This window comes from Bubalus bubalis, chromosome 1 (assembly GCF_019923935.1).
Source record: "Bubalus bubalis isolate 160015118507 breed Murrah chromosome 1, NDDB_SH_1, whole genome shotgun sequence".
NCBI classification, from domain to species: domain Eukaryota; kingdom Metazoa; phylum Chordata; class Mammalia; order Artiodactyla; family Bovidae; genus Bubalus; species Bubalus bubalis.
In genome coordinates, this window is record NC_059157.1 from 136,888,807 (window position 1) to 136,907,872 (window position 19,066).

The following is a 19,066-nucleotide window of genomic DNA, read 5'->3' on the forward strand; positions in this document are numbered from 1 at the left end:
TCCTGTGACATAACTCTGAGAAAGATAAAAAGGCTTAAGGTCCAACATAAGAATGAACACAATTAAGGTGAATCAGGCCTCTGTGACATCCTTTGGGAGAAAACTTCATGTCCTCATAAGAAAAACGTAGCATCTTTTTAGTCAAGGAAACTATTGACAAACTTTGGAAAGCTACTCCACAGACTCACATTTACATACAGCAGGTGAAATGTATTTTCCCTTGGGCAAGGAGAGGAGAATCTATTGCATATGTCATCTGTTTCTGTGAATACTGAAGATTACAATTATGTTTTGATGTTAATCCAACAAGTGCACATTTCTTGTTGAGAAGCAAGCTGCGAAAATGTGAGTGACAGTATAAATCTTTTTAAATTGAATTCAGCACTATTGAAAAGAGCTGATGTTTTCAAATATTCTTACAAAGCCTCTGAACAACAAGAATAATTTTCTAAATGAAGCTACTTTTTAGAGTAACCTACTTGGTAAGCAAGATGAATAGCCAAGATAAAATAAAATCTTGCATGCCTGCTATATATGGTGTGTGTTTTGCATTTCTGTAAGCACTCACCTCTAATGTTTTGATGTCCTCATAAGTAAACCTCACGGTGGGAACTCCAAGATGGTTGATGAAGTAATCAGCATCATCCTGTATCTGCTCAGAACTGATATTGGTTTTGGGGCACTGATCTCTTCTGGGACAATTGAATTTATTTTTCTGAAAAACATAATTTAAATTGTTAGCACACACTATACTTCTTAGGTCATTCCTAAACCAATGCTATTTGAAACATGGGCCAATATGAGCAGTGTCTCTGGCCAGTATGAGCAGGATCAATGACACCCAGGAACTTATTTGAAATATGAACTACAAATGCTTAGACTACAACAATACCCTCCCAAATGGGAACCTTTGAGAACGAAGACCAGAAATCTTTGTACCAACATTCTTCTATGAGGTTCATGCTCACTGGAGAGTGACTTTAGCACTGGCCTAGATCAAGCTTTGCCTGTTATTGTTGCTGCAAAAGTATTTGAATTATGCTGTTGCTGCTAAGTCATTTCAGTCATGTCCAACTCTTTAAGACCCCATGCCCTGTCCTGCCAGGCTCCTCTGTCCAAGGGATTCTCCAGGCAAGAATACTGAAATGGGTTGCCATGCCCTCCTCCAGGGGATCTTGACCCATGGATCGAACCCACAGCTCTTATGTCTCCTGCACTGGTAGCCGAATTCTGTGCACTGGCATCAACCAGGCTTCCTTGGAAACTCAGCTGGTAAAGAATTGCCTGTAATGCAGGAGACTCTGGTTCCATTCCTGGGTCAGGAAGATACCCTGAAGAAGGGATAGAGAAACCACGCCAGTACTCTCAGGCTTCCCTGGTAGCTCAGACAGTAAAGAATCTGCCAGCAATGTGGGATAGCTGGGTTTGATCCCTGGATTGGGAAGATCTCCTGGAGAAGGGAATGGCTACCCACTCTGATATTCTTGCCTAGAGAATTCCATGGACAGAGGAGCCTGGCAGGCTACTGTCCATGGGATGGCAAAGAATTGGATACCACTGATTAACTTTCATTTTTACCTGGGAATAGATTTATTATAAACTTTAATGACTCATTAAAAGAGAATGTAGAATCCCTCAAAGGTTTAATTTTGTCTTTTTAAAAAAGTTTTCAGAAAATTTAAAGGATGGTCTCAGTTCAATTCAGTTCAGTTGCTCAGTTGTGTCCGGCTCTTTGCGACCCCATGAACCGTAGCACACCAGGCCTCCCTGTCCATCACCAACTCCCGGAGTTCACCCAAACTCATGTCCATTGTGTCGGTGATGCCATCCAGCCATCTCATCCTCGGTTGTCCCCTCCTCCTCCTGCCCTCAATCTTTCCCAGCATCAGGGTCTTTTCCAATGAGTCAGCTCTTCACATCAGGAGGCCAAAGTATCGGAGTTTCAGCTTCAAAATCAGTCCCTCCAATGAGCACCCAGGACTGATCTCCTTCAGAATGGACTGGTTGGATCTCCTTGCAGTCCAAGGGACTCTCAAGAGTCTTCTCCAACACCACAGTTCAAAAGCATCAGGTAGGATATAATTCTATTCTTAAAATGCTTTTTTGGAAAACCACAGAAAATAAAGTTCCTCCATTTCTTATTCAAAAATTATCCCAACATGTCTTATGAGTATATGCCAATTACCAAAACCAAAGAGAATCACAAAGCTGAGTGCAACCTCTGGGGAAATAAAAAATGATGGACTATTATTTCTTAAACTAAGAGTTGTCTAACATGTAAAATAAATGACAGTAACTTTATAAAAATAAAACAAACAAAAAAATCAAAATCCAGTTAAATAAGGGTTCCTGTAACTATTAACATCTAAAATGTCTTCTTCAAAAAATTTCCAAAAATCTAGAATATTTATGTGATGCTGTTGTCTCAAATATGAAATGTGGAAGAATATCAGTCTCTTCACCAGGAATCATGAGGGGAGTGAGATGACAGTGTGAGAATATCACATATAATGAGGCAAAAAGTATGTATTTGGTGAAAATTTGCCATTGAATCAGCACATAGACTCCTCAATCCCTTCCTATGTTTCTTTGGCATGATATAATTTCGGAACCACTCTTAAATATAACCTATCAAAAGATTTAGAAGCATGTATTTTAATATTCAGAAACTGAGTTATTCCAACTTTTTTCAGCTACAGTGCTAGATCCTTCAAACATATAATAATGTTTCAATACTTATCTATTTTTTTGAGGTACTAATACAGGGAGGGGACATATGTACACCTATGGTTAATTCATGTTGATATATGACAGAAATCATACCAATATTATAAACTAATCAATGAAAAATAAATAGATATCAAAAAACATTTGCAACAAACTTTAGATCAATTAAAATGGAAAATTGGTGTAAGGATTTATAAACTAGGCAAGGTTTCAGATTCACTTCATTTACAAATATCTTGGGTAATTAGATAGCACCAGGTGGTGCTATGGGTGAAGAATCCACCTGCCAATGCATGAGAACTGAGAGAGGCAGGTTCCATCCCTGGGTTGGGAAGATCCCTCTGCAGGAGGAAATGGTGACCCACTCCAGTATTCTTGCCTCAAAAATCCCATGGTTCCTGAGGAACCACAGGAGCCTGGCAGCTACAAAGAGTTGGACATGACTGAGCAAAACAGCTAACCACTAAGCACTAGGTAACTAAATATTTGGGGATAAAAAGTAACGAGTGTTCTAGTATACGGTGTAATGAGAGACCTAATGCTTTTATGGTGACCTCCCCACCACACACACACCCCGAGTCTTTCCTTTAAAAACTTAGTTTTCTGAAAAGATAATTAACCCTCTTTCACTCCTCCATACACTCCTGGGGCCAAGACTCCTTGAGTTTTAATACCAACTAGGAGACTTTAAGGAATATCTAAAGAAGAGCTACCCTTAAGTACTGGAACATGAAAAGCAAAGAGACCACTTAATATCATGTAAGAAATCCCAAGTATTTCTGAGATATCCAGGTAACTATTAAGGTAATTGTTGCACCAGAATAGACTTTTTTCTAATTGAATTTCATTGTACTGAGCGGTCAAGACACTCAGCAGTGTCCCGTGACTAGTGTCTTAGAGTTTGGCTGCTTCGCTCATTCAAATGTCCTGAGTGGTGACTGGAGGCATTTGAATTTGTGAAACCTAAGTTGTTGCACCCTTTTATGTTATTAATAGGCTTTGATGGAATCTAGTCTCTTTCCAGACTCTAGCTAATAAAACTAAAATTTATTTTTTAAGTGATCTACTTTCCCTTTCTGCAGCAACATCTACATCTCTTTGAGATAGCACATGTACCCTATTCATCATCAATGAAAATATAGGTTTGGTCTTTGTTTCATTTTGTATACATAATTCTTACATCCACTTTAAACGTTATCCATGCTCCTTGGACAGAATTTTTTCTAAACGGGCATGGATAAAAATTGACATCTTTCAATTCCATGAGCTGTCTGTAAAATTGTTTTTAATTAATGTTTTAAAAATAATAGTGGTTTTAAATGTTGATATCACTTTTACTCAGTTATCATTGTTATAGTTTCCCTCTCACAAAAAGTAATAATTTCCCATATATGCAAGTTCCCCAAATGGGAGAAATGATCAATTCCAACCAATGTTTACGTCCTTTGTTTTATCTAACAGTTGCTTGAAGCACAATTCTTGTTTTGCCTCAGTCTTTTACTGAACCCAAGCATTCATCCCAAAACCAGAACAGATTCTGTAGTCTTTCTGTTTTTTCCATGGCTAATCCCATTGCATAGCTTTAATATTTTCATTGCAGTCTATTTCTGTCATCTCTTCTAGCTACATCATTGCTTTCATGTTTTGTGTTTTTCAGGCAAATAAAACAAGTAATATCCAGCCTTCAGGATCACATTTCTTAAAATACTTCTGCATCCTTTCCCCTACTCTGGCTTGCTTTATTTCACTCATCTATTGAAAAGTCTACATCTTTCCCCTAAATGTTTGTATTGCCACCTCTGTCACACATAAACTCTTTTGTAAACCAATTCTAAGATGTCAATGGGGTGAATATTATCAGAATTGTTTTTAAATTATGTTTTGACAGTTAAGATCTCTTAAATCACATCTCTGGTTCTAATATGGACTATTTAGGTAGGGAGAACAGGGTGCAGAATAATAGGCTTACACGGCCCAAGGTGTAGCTGGGCCCTATAGCTGAAGGCACTGGACTATTGAGTCTCCTGTCAAAGTGAAGCCCAAATGAAAAGTAAAAGATTCAAGAAAATCAATCCAAGATTGGAAGATCAGGGGTGACACAGAGTTCCCTAAGGAGCCTTCCTGGCTCCTATCCTTTACCTACTGAGTTTCCCTGTAAAATCTTGTGGAGAGCTTATCTGGCCAGTGCTTCTCTGTCTCTCCCTCTGTCTCCCCTAGCACCTTATTTCCTACCACCCACTCTCTTATGATTTAACCAGGGATGAAAGGCAGAACTATAGGATCCTCAAGCCTAAGTTTATTTTGTTCTTTTGTTCCTAACTAGCTTCAGAGTAAAATAGGGTTAAAAAGAACCCAATTTTCAGATTGAATCATCTAGGGATTTCCCTTAAGAAGAAAACATTCCTGGCACACAAAACCTATCCTCTAAATCTTATTATTCACTACTTTAAATTCTAGGCCAAACTCAGAGACCTGAAGTGATCCTAAATCTGTATTCTAATTTAATATAAATTGTTTTCCCTCACAGCAGTGAAGTGGATTGTAATGGATCCATATCAGGTAACAGATGCTGATCTGCTCAACCTCTAAAAGCACTATTATCTGAGAGGGAAGTAGAAAATTTATTTTTTTCACTTTTCTAGAAGTTAGCCACCACAAGTGAGAGAAGATTGGTAACACATTTGTACAGATCAATATTTTTTTTAATTTATTTACAAGGCTGAATAAATACAAATTAAGTATTTCATTCAAAGAGTTCAAAATGTTTCACACTCAATGTTTGATACCAGACATGTTTATTCCAGTTTATAAAATAAGCAAGTTCAGACAAAAGCCAAGATTATGTCACATTTAATTTCCTATCACTAGTCTGTTGAAGACCTGAAATGAAATCATAACCTCAATCCTAAATCAGTATGCTCTTTGCAAGTATACTTCTAAGCTGAAAGGAATAACTTCTTGGTAAATTATTATATAAGTGAACTATAAAGACATGAAGTCAACATTTGCATTAGTTGACTAGCAATACCAAGACACTTTGACAGGTGTCTATAGTATTTGAAAATATGTTTAATAATTCAAACATTTTATTTCTGCTTCCCCTTGCTTACATACTTAAGAAATCTAAGACGACCACTTACTCAAACAGCAAAAAAAGCATTACATTCACAATTAAAGTACTGCATTCTACATAGTATAATAAAATTAAGTCACTTTATATTCATTCAGCATTATTTTGTAATTTTCATTGGGCAGAAGCAACTTATCATTCTGATTTTCACACAGTATAAAATGTTCAAATTGTGATAATGATGTCTATGATATTTTAAAAATGATTTTTTATAGGCACTAGGATGGTTAATTTTATGTGTTAACTTGTCTAGGACATGAGGTGCCCATATTTGCTCAATATTATTCTGGAATGACTTTAAGGGTGATTTTAGATGAAATTTTCATTTGAATTGGTAGATTGATTAAAGCAGATTGCTCTCCCTAATGTGGATGGGCCTAATTCAATCAATTTAAGGTCTAAATAGAACAAAAAGCAGACCTTCTCACCAGTAAGGAAGAACTCCTCCTCCCTGACTGCCTTTAAGTGGGACATGGGTCTTTTCTTTTTTTGTATTCAGCTGAAACATCAGTTCTTCTTGGGTCTCGAGTCTTCTGGTATTTGGGCCAGAACTTATACCAGCAGTTCTCTTGGGTCTCCAACTGGCCAAATGCAGATCTCGGGACCCTGGAGAACTCTGATTTATATGGACACTCTTAGATGGTTGGTCACCTATTTGTATAAGAAATTTCAATCAGAACCAGTGAAAAATTAAACTTTAATCATACTGAGAACATTTTGTTGTTGTTGTTTGATCAACTAAAAGTGGTTTCACACAATTTTGTTATTTTTTAACTTCAGAATTTATAAACATGAGCCCAGGCAATGTGAACACATAAGCAGGTGAGAAATCATAGAGAGAGGACTACATTTTGAAATTGGAAAGAATCTAAAAATCCTAAAGCCCCAAGGTGATTATCCTGAGCTCCACAGAAAGAATTTAGATCAATGAAACTAATGGACCAAAAAAAAAGCATTTTTATATTCACTTAATTCTAACTGAAATTTAATATTTCATTCAAATGTGACGATACTACAAAACCAATAGTATTAGCATTATCTGTGACTTTGTGAACTAAACGAAATCAGGCATTTTCATTTCACATTTCAGTTATTTAGCTCACCACTAATTTTCAAAGAAGAAAGTTATGAGATACTTTGATGAATTTTGATGTTGAATGTGTCTTAATTTTTAAATGTTTGTATAATACTAAAATGTGTACTTTAATATTTAGTTAACTGCACTTTGATACAATTGGTTTCTTTTGTCATCCTGTGTATTTAAATCTAAGCATTTTATAATATTATTTCTGAGAATGAGTCTATATAGGACTTGCCAGCCTCTCAAAATGTTCCATAGGGGAGATATATCCTTGCAAAACAGTTTAATCTTACAAATTAGAAAACTGAGGCTTCCAAATCAACAGATCTTAGGCTCCAAAATCACTGTGGATGGTGACTGCAGCCATGAAGTTAAAAGACACTTGCTCCTTGGAAGGAAAGCTATGATAAACCTAGACAGCATATTAAAAAGCAAAGATATCATTTTGCTGACAATGGTCCATAGAATCAAAGCCATGGTTTTTCCAGTAGTTATGTACAGATGTGAGTTGAGAGTTGGGCCATAAAGAAGGGTAAACACTGAAGAATTGATGCTTTCGAACTGTGGTGCTAGAGAAGACTCTTGAGAGTCCCTTGAACTGCAAGGAGATTCAACCAATCCATCCTAAAGGAGATCAGTCTTGAGTGTCCATTGGAAGGACTGATGCTGAAGCCGAAGCTCCAATACTTTGGCCACCTGCTATGGAGAGCTGACTCAATGGAAAAGACCCTGTTACTGGGAAAGATTGAAGGTAGGGGGAAAAGGGATCAACAGAGGATGAGATGGTTGGATGGCATCACTGACTCAATGGACATGACTGCGCAAACTCTGGGAGATAGTGAAGGACAGGGAAGACCGGTGTGTTGCAGTCCATGGGGTTGCAAGAGTCAGACATGACTTAGTGACTAACAACAACAACAAATCAACAGAGCCAGGATTTGATTCCAGGTCTTCTCACTCCAAATGTAATGCTTTATCCTCTCTATCATGTTTATATCAATACAAACATTAATGTATTAACATTAATATATTAACCTTCAATTTGTTCTTCCTAGGATTCTAGGATTTTTGTTTTAAGTCATATTCAATTAACTCTTCAATGCTTAGCTATTGTGTGTATCATGTGTTCTTTATTTATTTAGCTGGTATTTTTATGCCAGTATGTTAAGTTGCCATTTAGAAAGTAATTCTTAATAATGAATTACAGAACTCCTCTAATAATCTTTGAGAGGAAAAAAGAAGTTATGTTTACTAACTTTCTTTAGTATTTTAAACTAAAAACTTAAGTTATTCTTAACATCAGCATCTGATATTGAGTTCTTTATACATAAAATATGCTTTCAAGATGGCAAACCTATTTTTAAAAAATCAATAGATACATTGGCATACCTTTTAAATATGTTAAATTGAGTAGGGGAAAATAGCTTTTTAGTTTAAAATGGCAATTTAAAACTCATAAAATGGAACTTTGAAAATCTTCCATATCTCAAGGTTTTTGCAAAGGTTTTAAAACCTACTCCCATGGTGTTAACAAAGTATTTTCAGCCTTAAAAGGTGAATTATTACTATTCTCTAGTATACTAAAGTAGAATTGGCAAACTGAAAAACACACTCTATTTCTGTGAGGTTTTTAAACCACATTCTGTTAGATTTTTAAACCACAATCTTGTTATTGAATGTAGAAAAATATAACTTTACATTTGAAATAATTCAAACTGTATTTAAAATATATTTATGAACTAATGAATGCTTTAAAAATCACTCTGTAACGGTGCAAATGGAAAAGAATAAAGACATTTGTCCTTGTTTTTAGTGTAACTTCTAACTTGTATCCTCATCCATGTCAAACTCTATTTCTTTTCTCCTTCCACTTCCCTGACCAACTTCAGCTCCCTGACCAAGAGACACATAAGGCAGAAGACCTATTTCTCTTTTATTTCTCTCCATTTAAGGCTTTTTGATGCAATAAAAACAAGTATGTTATTTTAAAACTATAAGATATCAACACTTCAGCCACTTTGTTGGGTTTAAATAAAGATCTCAGCCAATAGGAGACTTCACTCATGGTCCAGTGGTTGAGAGTCTGCCCTGGAATGCAGGGAATGTGCGTTCGACCCCTGGGGGAATTAAGATCCCACATCCCTGTAGTAAATAAACTGGTGGACCATGACTAGTGAGCTGGCTTGCTTCAACTACTGAAGCCTGCACCCTCTGGAGCACACATGTCCCAACTACTGAGCCCACAACATGACTAGAGAGTCTGAGCACTGTGATGAAAGATCATGAGGGTCACAACTAAGATTACCTAAGGTGGCCAAATAAATAAATTAAAAAAAAATCTCAACTAATAAAATAGTACCTACTCTACACTATCTTATACCACAATATATTACAGATGAACCCATTTTTTAAATATAAGAATCTAAACAATAAAAGTGAGTGAAGAGTGAAGTCGCTCAGTCATGTCTGACTCTTTGCGATCCCACGGACTGTAGCCTACAAGGCTCCTCTATCCATGGAATTTTCCAGGCAAGAGTACTGGAGTGGGTTGCCATTTCCTTCTCCAGGGGATCTTCCCGACCTAGGGATCGAACCCAGGTCTCCCGCTTGGCAGGCAGATACTTTAACCTCTGAGCCACCAGGGAAGCCCAAATAAATGATGTTAGATTTATTCAAAGGTAAAACATGCTGCCTTGAGGAAATGAAGATACTTTTGCAAATGGAGAAAACAATCTCTAAGATAAATTTTACATCTCTAATAAAAAGATTAAAAGAAGATTATATGTCATTGTCATTTGTGTTTTATTTTTGAAAGTAAAATTTTAAAGAAGTGTATGTATATGCTCTATTTCAGCTGACCCTCTGTACCTGTGGATGTACTTTGCCATTTCATATAAGGGATTTGAGCATCCTCAGATTTTGGTATGGGATGAGGATGGGGAGGCTGTCATGGAACCCATCCCTGCAGATACTTAGGGAAAACTACGTATGCAAATAATATTTGCCTCTGGGGAGAGGTACTGGTGGGAGAAACAGGCTTAGGAGAAAGACTTTTCATTGTCTACCTGTTTATAACTTCTGAATTTTCAATCCGTGATTGAATCATCTGCCCCCCTGCCCAAATTACATGTTCCAAATCCCCTCTGAACTTATGTTCTATGTTCCCAATTCTAAGATTCCTTTGATTGTAAGAAATACCAATTTTAAAACAGATTTTCTTGAATAGTATAGGAAAGAAAGAAACTGCTAACAGGCAGCTCACAGTTTCAGAAATGTTAACATTTTATAGAATGTCCATGCCTAGCAAGATAGGATATTTAGAGTTGTATTGCTGGCAACCATTTAATATAAGGTCAATTTAGGATTATCAAAAATGTATGAAGTACTGGGGAGGAGACATATGACAGTAACTGCCATTTCAGTTTAATAGGGAAGAAAAGGTTCAAATATAGAGGATTTGGGAATAGATACAATAACGTGAGGCCCTTGATGTGGTAGGGGGTCACCAAAGTAGGCATTCTAAATAACCAGGAGGATACTGGGAGAGAAAAGAGAGACAAAAGACAGCAGGGAAAACAGAAAAAACTCCTTTCATTTAATAATTATGATTTCCTTAAGGACAATTCTTGCTTACGTGGTTTGCATGTGTTTATATTTTCTAGACACATATCAAACAATGATCAAAATATGTTAAAGACAGACCATCTCACTTATTACAAGGAGACATTTACAGAAGGATTTGTCATTTACAAACAGACATATTATAGTGAAACCCTGTGAAATGGTTAATATAAATATTATTATCCCGTATTGCAGACTAAAAGCTTTGCTATCCTCTTAAGATGTAAGGATAGCAAATGGAACAACATTCAGGGATTTCTAACTTAGTTTTTATGTTACCTCCCTCCCCCACCTACTCCCATCTCTTGTCCAGTGTCTTTTCCTTCCAGCTTAACTAGGGCAATAAGGAAGGAGTACAGAATCTGTACATAAAATGCTGGTGGCCTGTTGACTAATCAACTAAATTAAAATCACTTTTCAGTTTAAGAGAAATAGTGACTTAAAAGTATCAGATTAAAAGACTCCATAGATCCCTTAGTCACTTTGGAATTTCTGTAATATGTTTGCAGATGGTCACTGCAATAGCTAAGCCTATTTCTTCATGAAATACAAACTATATATAGAATGACAACCTCAGAGCTCTTTCAAGGTACTCTGATTATATCTAAATGAAACTGTGCACATATTGAAAAGGTAAAGCAGAACCATCCAAATTGACCTTTGGCCAACACACGGGATGAAAGCACACTCCTCTTGGGTTCAATTCCTATAGGACTATTAATGATCAAAAGGATCAAAATATAGATTTTATGTCACAGTGAAGGATAACAATTCTGGCTTCACAATTCTGTTCTATGCTGAGGAATTGGCTGACATAACATAACTTCAGCTATTATTTCACCAGCCTTCTTGAGGTTTGTCTTAAATAGCTTCTCCTAGCCTTACAGGCAATGCTGTTTTAAATAATCCAATGTCAGCATTTTAGTGATATATTCCAGCTGCCAGGCATTAAAAAAAATAACTGAAAAACCTAACCAGTTTTCAATTCAACATTAATTGTCTCAGGCTGCAAATATTTTTAATAAAATATTTAAACAAAATTATCCACAAATGAAACAATTTAGCAACTTTATTAAAAAAAAAATCTGACATTTCAAAAAAAGTACAGCCAAAAGCAAGAAAACAGTTGGAAATACTCTGCATATATTTAGCATCATTCAGTAGACAGCAGGAGAAAGTTTGCAGTCCTCTCTATGACCAGGGTTAGGGGCAGCTGTAAGTCAGGAGGGTGCTTTCTGGTTTTTTTAACGGTAATTCATTTTATTTTAGGAGGACACAGGGAGAAAAAGCTGAAAAATGCAGACATGGCAAGCAGGAGGGCAAAAGGATGTGGGTGGCAAACCATCACATATTACCATTTCAAGCAAGTGAAGTGCTGAGTGTGAGAAATCAGGAAAAGGAAATAACACCATCCGCAGTACTATGTCTAACACTGAGGATGGCAACATCATGGCATAATCTTAAAGCCCTGGGCCAAAATATCTGCTAGCCTAGGGATGCTTTTGCTAGAATAAGTCCATCAGAGAGTAGCCACTGTATGTCTAAGGAGCACTGAGCATAGGGCACCCAGATACCCGCCATGACTGTCACCCCCAGGCCCATCCCTATGTGTGAATTTTCTTTGCACCATACATAGATCCATTGTTTTGGTCAGCATGTACCAGGAAGTCTTATACTTATATCACTGTTTTAATTCTTCTTTGTATTTTTTTCTGCCCCTTCTACATGTTTTCTTGAAGGCATAGAATTTGTTTAGTCCATCTTTCTGTTGATCCCATATTGATCAGCACAGTAAAATGAGTAAAAATGAAGTCAATCCTCTCATATCAACCTTTTCCAATGGGATAGAACCATAAGAGAGAAGAAAAGAGCTACACAAACACCATCTGGCTTAGCCTAGGGTTGGACCTGAAAATTACTGGACTCAGAATGCCAAATATGCTGCAAGAAGTTTGAGGTTGACTTCAGGTAATGCCATAAGTCACACTTACATTGCAGCACATTCTGTCTCTTAATCCCTTGATGGGCAAAATTTGCTTTCAAGTAAATGATATATCCTATTAGCTCCTGCAGGAAATCAATAAGTATGTGCTAATATCGCAAAGTACATTGTGTTGAGTAGGTACTTGAGATACATATTAAAGAATGATCAAAGCATGACCCATAAATACATTGTATGTAGACAGGCAATTTTGCATTCGCCTTTGAAAAACACTGTATTTTAAAGTATGACTTTTCAGCAGTATGACTTTAGAGCAGTTACTTAACTTCCTGATGCTTTGAATTTCTCAAATGTAAGAAAGGAATATGTGTATTATGTGAAGTGGTTGACAGAAGTACATTAAATAATGCATGCAAATCACTCAGCACCTAGTCCATCAAAAGTACTTAGTACATAACTATTACCATTATGAATTATCATCACTACTAAAGTAACATACAAATGCCCACATATCCTATATTTTTGGCAATGCCTCCCCTATCAAATCTACTTAAAACTGTAATTTCTCCTGACTTCTAAGATGTGGATTGCTCATATTTAGAAAGTTAAGTCTTTTCACAATTATTTAATTCACTTTTTCCTAATGAACTTTGGTGGACTTTGGTTTTAAAGAAGGCTTTTTACATACTATTTGTTTTCTTTTCCCCATTCAAGTTAATTTATTTGAATTTTATGAGTTAGTTCATGCAGTGTAGTAGGATTTTTATTGCTTAATTTTTCCATGGGAAATGTTTTACAAATATTAAATATTATAAAGTATATTCCCCTTTTGATATTTCAAACAATGAAAGGCTTTTTTACTTGAGGTAAGGCTATGTAAAACATGATTATCTATATCTGAGAAATGATAGAATACTATTACACATTTTTTCATTTAGTATCATGTATTTTTTATTAAGCATTTTAAATTTTCTTAAATTTTCCCTTAACAAAACTATTATTTTCTTAAAGAATAATTCTTCACAATATATAATGACAAACTTTTCTTATGGTTATAGCCTACATAAACTTGTGATACTTTATATTAAAATATAAATTGGATCAAGATAAGTCTGTGAAAGAAAAAATACTTTAAAAGTACAATACTTAATTCTCAATTTTGTAATCCCAATGCTGTGATTCCAAAGAAGTCAGCTTTCAGAATTCACCTTGAAAACTCTCTTTTCCCCACATCTGGAACTAAAAGCACTTAGAAATGGAGACTTGATAGGAGACAATGTATCAGAGTTGACATTTTGTAGAGACACAAAAAGCACACAAAAGACTATTTAGCATGCCCTCCTGCCATCTGTAACCTTGACATCCCACTTGGATGTCAAATAGGTACTTCAAACTTAACTGATCAAAGATTAAATTCTACATTATGCTAAATGAAATAAGCTAGTCACAAATGGACAAATATTTTATGATTCCACTTACATGAGCACTATGGACCAGATTGTCCCCCCAAACACATGTTGAAACCCTAACCCCAAATATGACTGTATTTAGAGATAGGGCCGGTGTGGAATGACAAAAGGTTACATGAGGTCATAAGGGTGGGGCCCTAATAGACTTGGTGACCTTAAGAGAAGAGAGACACGAGAACTTTCTCCACCATAGGAAGACACAGCAAGAAGGTAGCTAGCTGCAAGATAGAAAGAGCGATCTCACCAGGAACCAGCACCTTGACCTTGGACATTTCAGTTTCCAGAACAGTGAGAAGTAAATATGTGTTGTTTAAACCACTCAGTATACAGTATTTTGTTTATAGCTGAACAACCAGATTAATACAATGAAGGATCTAGGGTAGTCAAATTCATAGAGATAAAAAATAGGACAGTGGTTGCCAGGGACTGGGAGGGGGGCGGGGAATTGGGGTGTTGTTTAATGGGTACAGAATTTCAGTTTTGTAGGGTAAAAAGCTGTGGAAACTGGTTGCACAACAATATGAATATACTTAACACTACTGAACTATACATCTAAAATAATTGATATGCTAAATATTATGTGCAGTGTATCTCACTATATAATTAAAATTTTAATACTAATATATCAAAGGAAAAAAACTACTAATTTCCTCTCAAATTAGTTCTTTCCCCAGTGTTCCATATCTCCAAATATGGTTCTAATATTCATCCAGTTGTTCACATCAAATTTTTAGGTTATTCTGTACTATACATCTTCTTTGTCCCTTAAATGTAATCTAGTGCCTCTCAAATTTTAGCAGGCAAGAGATCACCTGGAGAGCTTGCTACAACATGGATTGGTGGGCCCCACCCCCACACTTATGAATTAGTAGGTCTGAGAATATTACTCAGCCATAAAAATGAAATAATTTGCAGCATGGATGGACCAAGAGATTATCATACTATGTAAAAAACCCTGGAGAAAGACAAATATCATAAGATGTCACAGACGCAGAAAATCAATTTATGGTTTACAAAGGGGAAAGGGAGGAGAGGGCAAAGTTAGGAGCCTGGGATTAACAGATGCACACCACTATATATAAAACAGATAATCAACAAGAACCTACTGTATAGCATAGGGAACTATATTTAATATGAAAAAGAATTTAAAAAAGAATTTATGTATGTATACATGTGTGTGTTTGTATATGTATCTGAATCACTTTACTGCACAGCTAAAACTAACACAATGTCTTAAAATCACTATATTTCAATTAAAAAAATAAAAGTATTCAACCTTGGCTCCTGTCTGAAGGAAAAAATCAGGAACATGTGCATAGATGGGAAGTGTGGGATAAGATATTTAAGAATTAAAATAAATTACTACTATTATGAAAGCAGATTTTTTTAATATGAAAAAAAGTTTACAAGATATTTCTTAAAGTTCAGAGGAACAAAATGTTGATCAAAAATAATAAACTTTACTTCCCAGAGTCCAGAGTCTACATTTTTTTTCTTTTTTGATTATATGCTTGGCATTCAGTGAAATGATGCAAATTTCAAATGGACTAACTGAATGAAATAATTTCATAAAGAAATTGACAGCCTTCTACCTGGAGTACAGTTTCTACTGAAATTGAAAGTATATCCTTTTCTTTTTTTTTAAAGAAAGAAGTATATCCTTTTCTTTTTCTTTAGCTCTTTTTTTAAAGAGCTAATTTTTAAAAGTATATAATCTTATGCTTTAAGGGCTTTATACTTTATACAAGATGTTGACCCATATGCTCTTCATATATTTTCATACCGTTTTGAGGTAATTAGGGAATTAGAACTATCCGACAAATATATTGATATACAAAGAAGTAAGCAATTGCCAAGAATTATATAAGTTATAAGTAATAGAGACTCGAGTAGAAATCGATTCCTGTTACCAGTTGTTTTGGTATTTTTTTCCCCCTTCTTCATGACTTGACAAAAGATTTTTATTTGTTTTCTTCATTTTTTATTTTTCTTCCCAGGTGCAGCTTCAGAATGTTTTGCCCTAATCAAAATTTGGGGGCTTTTTGGTGAATGTGTGTTAAGGAGGAAGCAGGAAATGAGCTTTTATCACTACCTACACTTATGCTGCTCTGTTATGATCATGTTAATAAATGCCAAGGTGCTAACCTGGGCCTGTGCCCTTAGCTCTGCTGTCCATTGCCATTGGCTTCAGTTGCATCAGGACAACTTTTCTTAGAGATTATTACTCAGAATTTACAAGATATTAAAAAAAAACAGCTGAGAGTTTTTTTTTTTTTTTTTTTAAGTCAATTCAGTTCAGATCTCAAATATTAATGAGAAGGTGAAATTTTCCATTAACCATCCTGGAGCTCAGAGACTATAAACCTAGCATGACACTAAAAATTAGGCAATGAGGTACTCCTCTTTCAAATAATATTAAGAATGATTAGTTTTCATCTCTCAGGGTCATCTACAAGATGAGTAAGTAATCACAAAGAACTGCAAAGAGAGGTTAGCAAATAATGTAATAATATGCACCCACTGGTATCTGAAAGAGAGGCAGAGGTCTTCAACTATAGATACTACTAGCTACAAGATTCTTTTTTGATAACTAAACACTGTGGGGGATAGATAAATTGCTAAGAGGGTCACTTTGTCAATGAAGTTTGGGTTTTTGTTTCAAATACATGGAGTTAAATAGTGATGCATTTCCTTGTCCTGACTTAGAACAACTTAAAAAATAAAAATCAAAGAAGAAAACTCTTCCATTCTTTTCTGTGGTATATTTTCCTCTCCAATTTTCCACCCTTGAAAGTCTAAAACTCCTTTCCTTTGTCTTGCCACTTTTGTACAAATTCATTGTCCTCTGTAAAGATGCTGTATAAGCCCAAATCCTAACCACTCCTTTGAGTTACTCATCACTAAGTTCTCTCCGGTGTATGTACAATGCACACATTAATACATTTTGTTTGTATTTCTCTTGTTAATCTGTATTTTGTTCAGTCTAATTTTCAGGGTCCCAGTGAGGAACCTGGGACCTCACTGGGAGTGAGGTAGTAGAAGAAGAAAGAGTAGAAGAAAAGATTATTTCCCACCTCCTACAAATGGATCAGTTGATACTAATTTTTTTTAATAGAAACATTCTTGAAAAGAAAAATTAGATCTATTTAAAGAGGATTATGCAAAATCCTTATATGATTACAGAACGAGCCTAATTTTTCAGCTATAATATCAGGTACCATTACCACGGGGGAACAACTTTTCTCATTAAAACATAAAGAGTTCCCAAGGAAATGAATCATATTTTAGAGTCTTGCTTTTTGATGCAAGTAAAATTTTACAATGTCAAACATTTACAAAAACCTTAAAGTGAAAGTCCCTTAGTCATGTCTGACTCTTTGCGACCCCATGGACTATACAGTCCACGGAATTCTCTAGGCCAGAATACTGGAGTGGGTAGCCTTTCCCTTCCCAACCCAGGGATCAAACCCAGGTCTCCTGCATTGCAGGCAGATTCTTTACCAGCTGAACCACAAGAGAAGCCCAAAAATATTGGAGTGGGTACCCTTTCCTTTATCCAGGGGATCGTCCCAACCCTGGAATCAAACCCAGGTCTCACGCATTGCAGGGTGAATCTTTACCAGCTGAACCACAAGGGAAGCCCAAGAATACTGGAGTGGGTAGCCTATCCCTTCTCCAGGGCATCTTCCGGATCCAGGAATCAAACCAGGGTATCCTGCATTGCAGGCAGATTCCTTACTAACTGAACTATCAGGGAAGCCTTGCTGCTGCTGCTAAGTTTTAAGCAGCATATAATTAGGAAATAAGCTATGTGGTTCTCTATGTAAATACAACAGCTATACAAAGAAAGAAAAGATACATGTGGGAGATAGCTGTTTGGGAGGATTTCATGAAGAAGCCACAACTCAAGGTCAGATAGAAGGATTTGGAACTCAAGGAAAGTAAAAAGGATCTCAGAAACATTGGGGAGAAATTTTTTTTCAAGGAACTTTAAAATGTTTTCATCCCTCATGACTTGCTTTTGTAGGACATTCTAACTAAAATATCCTAATTTCAATCATTTGGCCTGGAGCCAAGATAATACAGGATTGCAAGGAAATTTCTACTCTTCAGATTCTTATATATACATTCATTTTGGAAGTTTGAAAAGCCCCAACTGGTATGTAATTGGTCAGGATATATCCAGAATTTATTAGATTCTTTTTAGGATTTTAGCACATTTATTCAGCATCTGCTACATTAAATAACAACGATTTTAATATTTCTATTTGCTTTCTGGGGCCTCAATAACCTTAGCAAATGCAAACTGAGCTATAAGCGTAAATGGGAGGTAATTATTCAGACATAAACCTGGATATTTCATAAGCTGCCAAGATGTTCCATACATTGAATGCTTTGAAAAGCAAGAAAGTAAAAGGAAAGCTTACATCTTTAAGAGTAGATTTAATTTTGTGCCATTTGATTCAGATCATAAAACTTTAAATAATGATAAAATATATAATAAATAAAACCAATTTGTCACTAGCCCATATATTTTAAAGTGCACCTATTTAAAATTAAATAACATTATATTGAACCATATTCCCCACTGAATCAAGCAATTAATTCCAGGAATTTCTGAAATACCATCAGTATATATTTGAATCCTCACCTGTGAAAAATGATACAATGCATTATGTTCATCAATGTATGTTTCTAAATCAATAAAGTGGAAAAAAAGGAAAATTTAATATATTGTGTAATGCATGCTTCATATCTTATTATACTTTTATTAAATATTTAGCTGCTGACATAGCACAATAAGACTGTACGTTGAGAGCACACATATTAATAGAACATTTCTTTAACAACTTATAAAAAAGACATGCAGATTTTGACAAGCACATAATATAGTAAATCTCAGTAATATGAAAGCGTAGCTGTATATTTCAACATAAAATGAATGTTCAACATTTTAAAATAGCAGTAGTGGGAATAAAGTAATTTAATAGGCAGAATTGCCCCTAGCAATTTGCAAACTCCTGAAAATTTGCATGTAAAATTTAATACTTATTTTCTTTTTCACTAGAGGCTTTATTGAAGAGAGAAGAAAGGAG

General features: G+C 35.5%; 1 protein-coding gene across 6 annotated transcripts in view; it reads right to left on the reverse strand.

Annotated features, from left to right (window-relative positions):
- NAALADL2 (N-acetylated alpha-linked acidic dipeptidase like 2) overlaps positions 1-19,066 on the reverse strand; it is a 1,624,416-nt gene that overhangs the window by 302,110 nt on the left and 1,303,240 nt on the right. For all 6 annotated transcript variants that reach the window (XM_044938294.2, XM_044938269.2, XM_025283251.3 and 3 more), the window contains one exon: positions 569-715. In XM_044938294.2, coding sequence (XP_044794229.1) covers positions 569-715 — 147 coding nt within the window. The remainder of the gene's footprint in view (positions 1-568; positions 716-19,066) is intronic.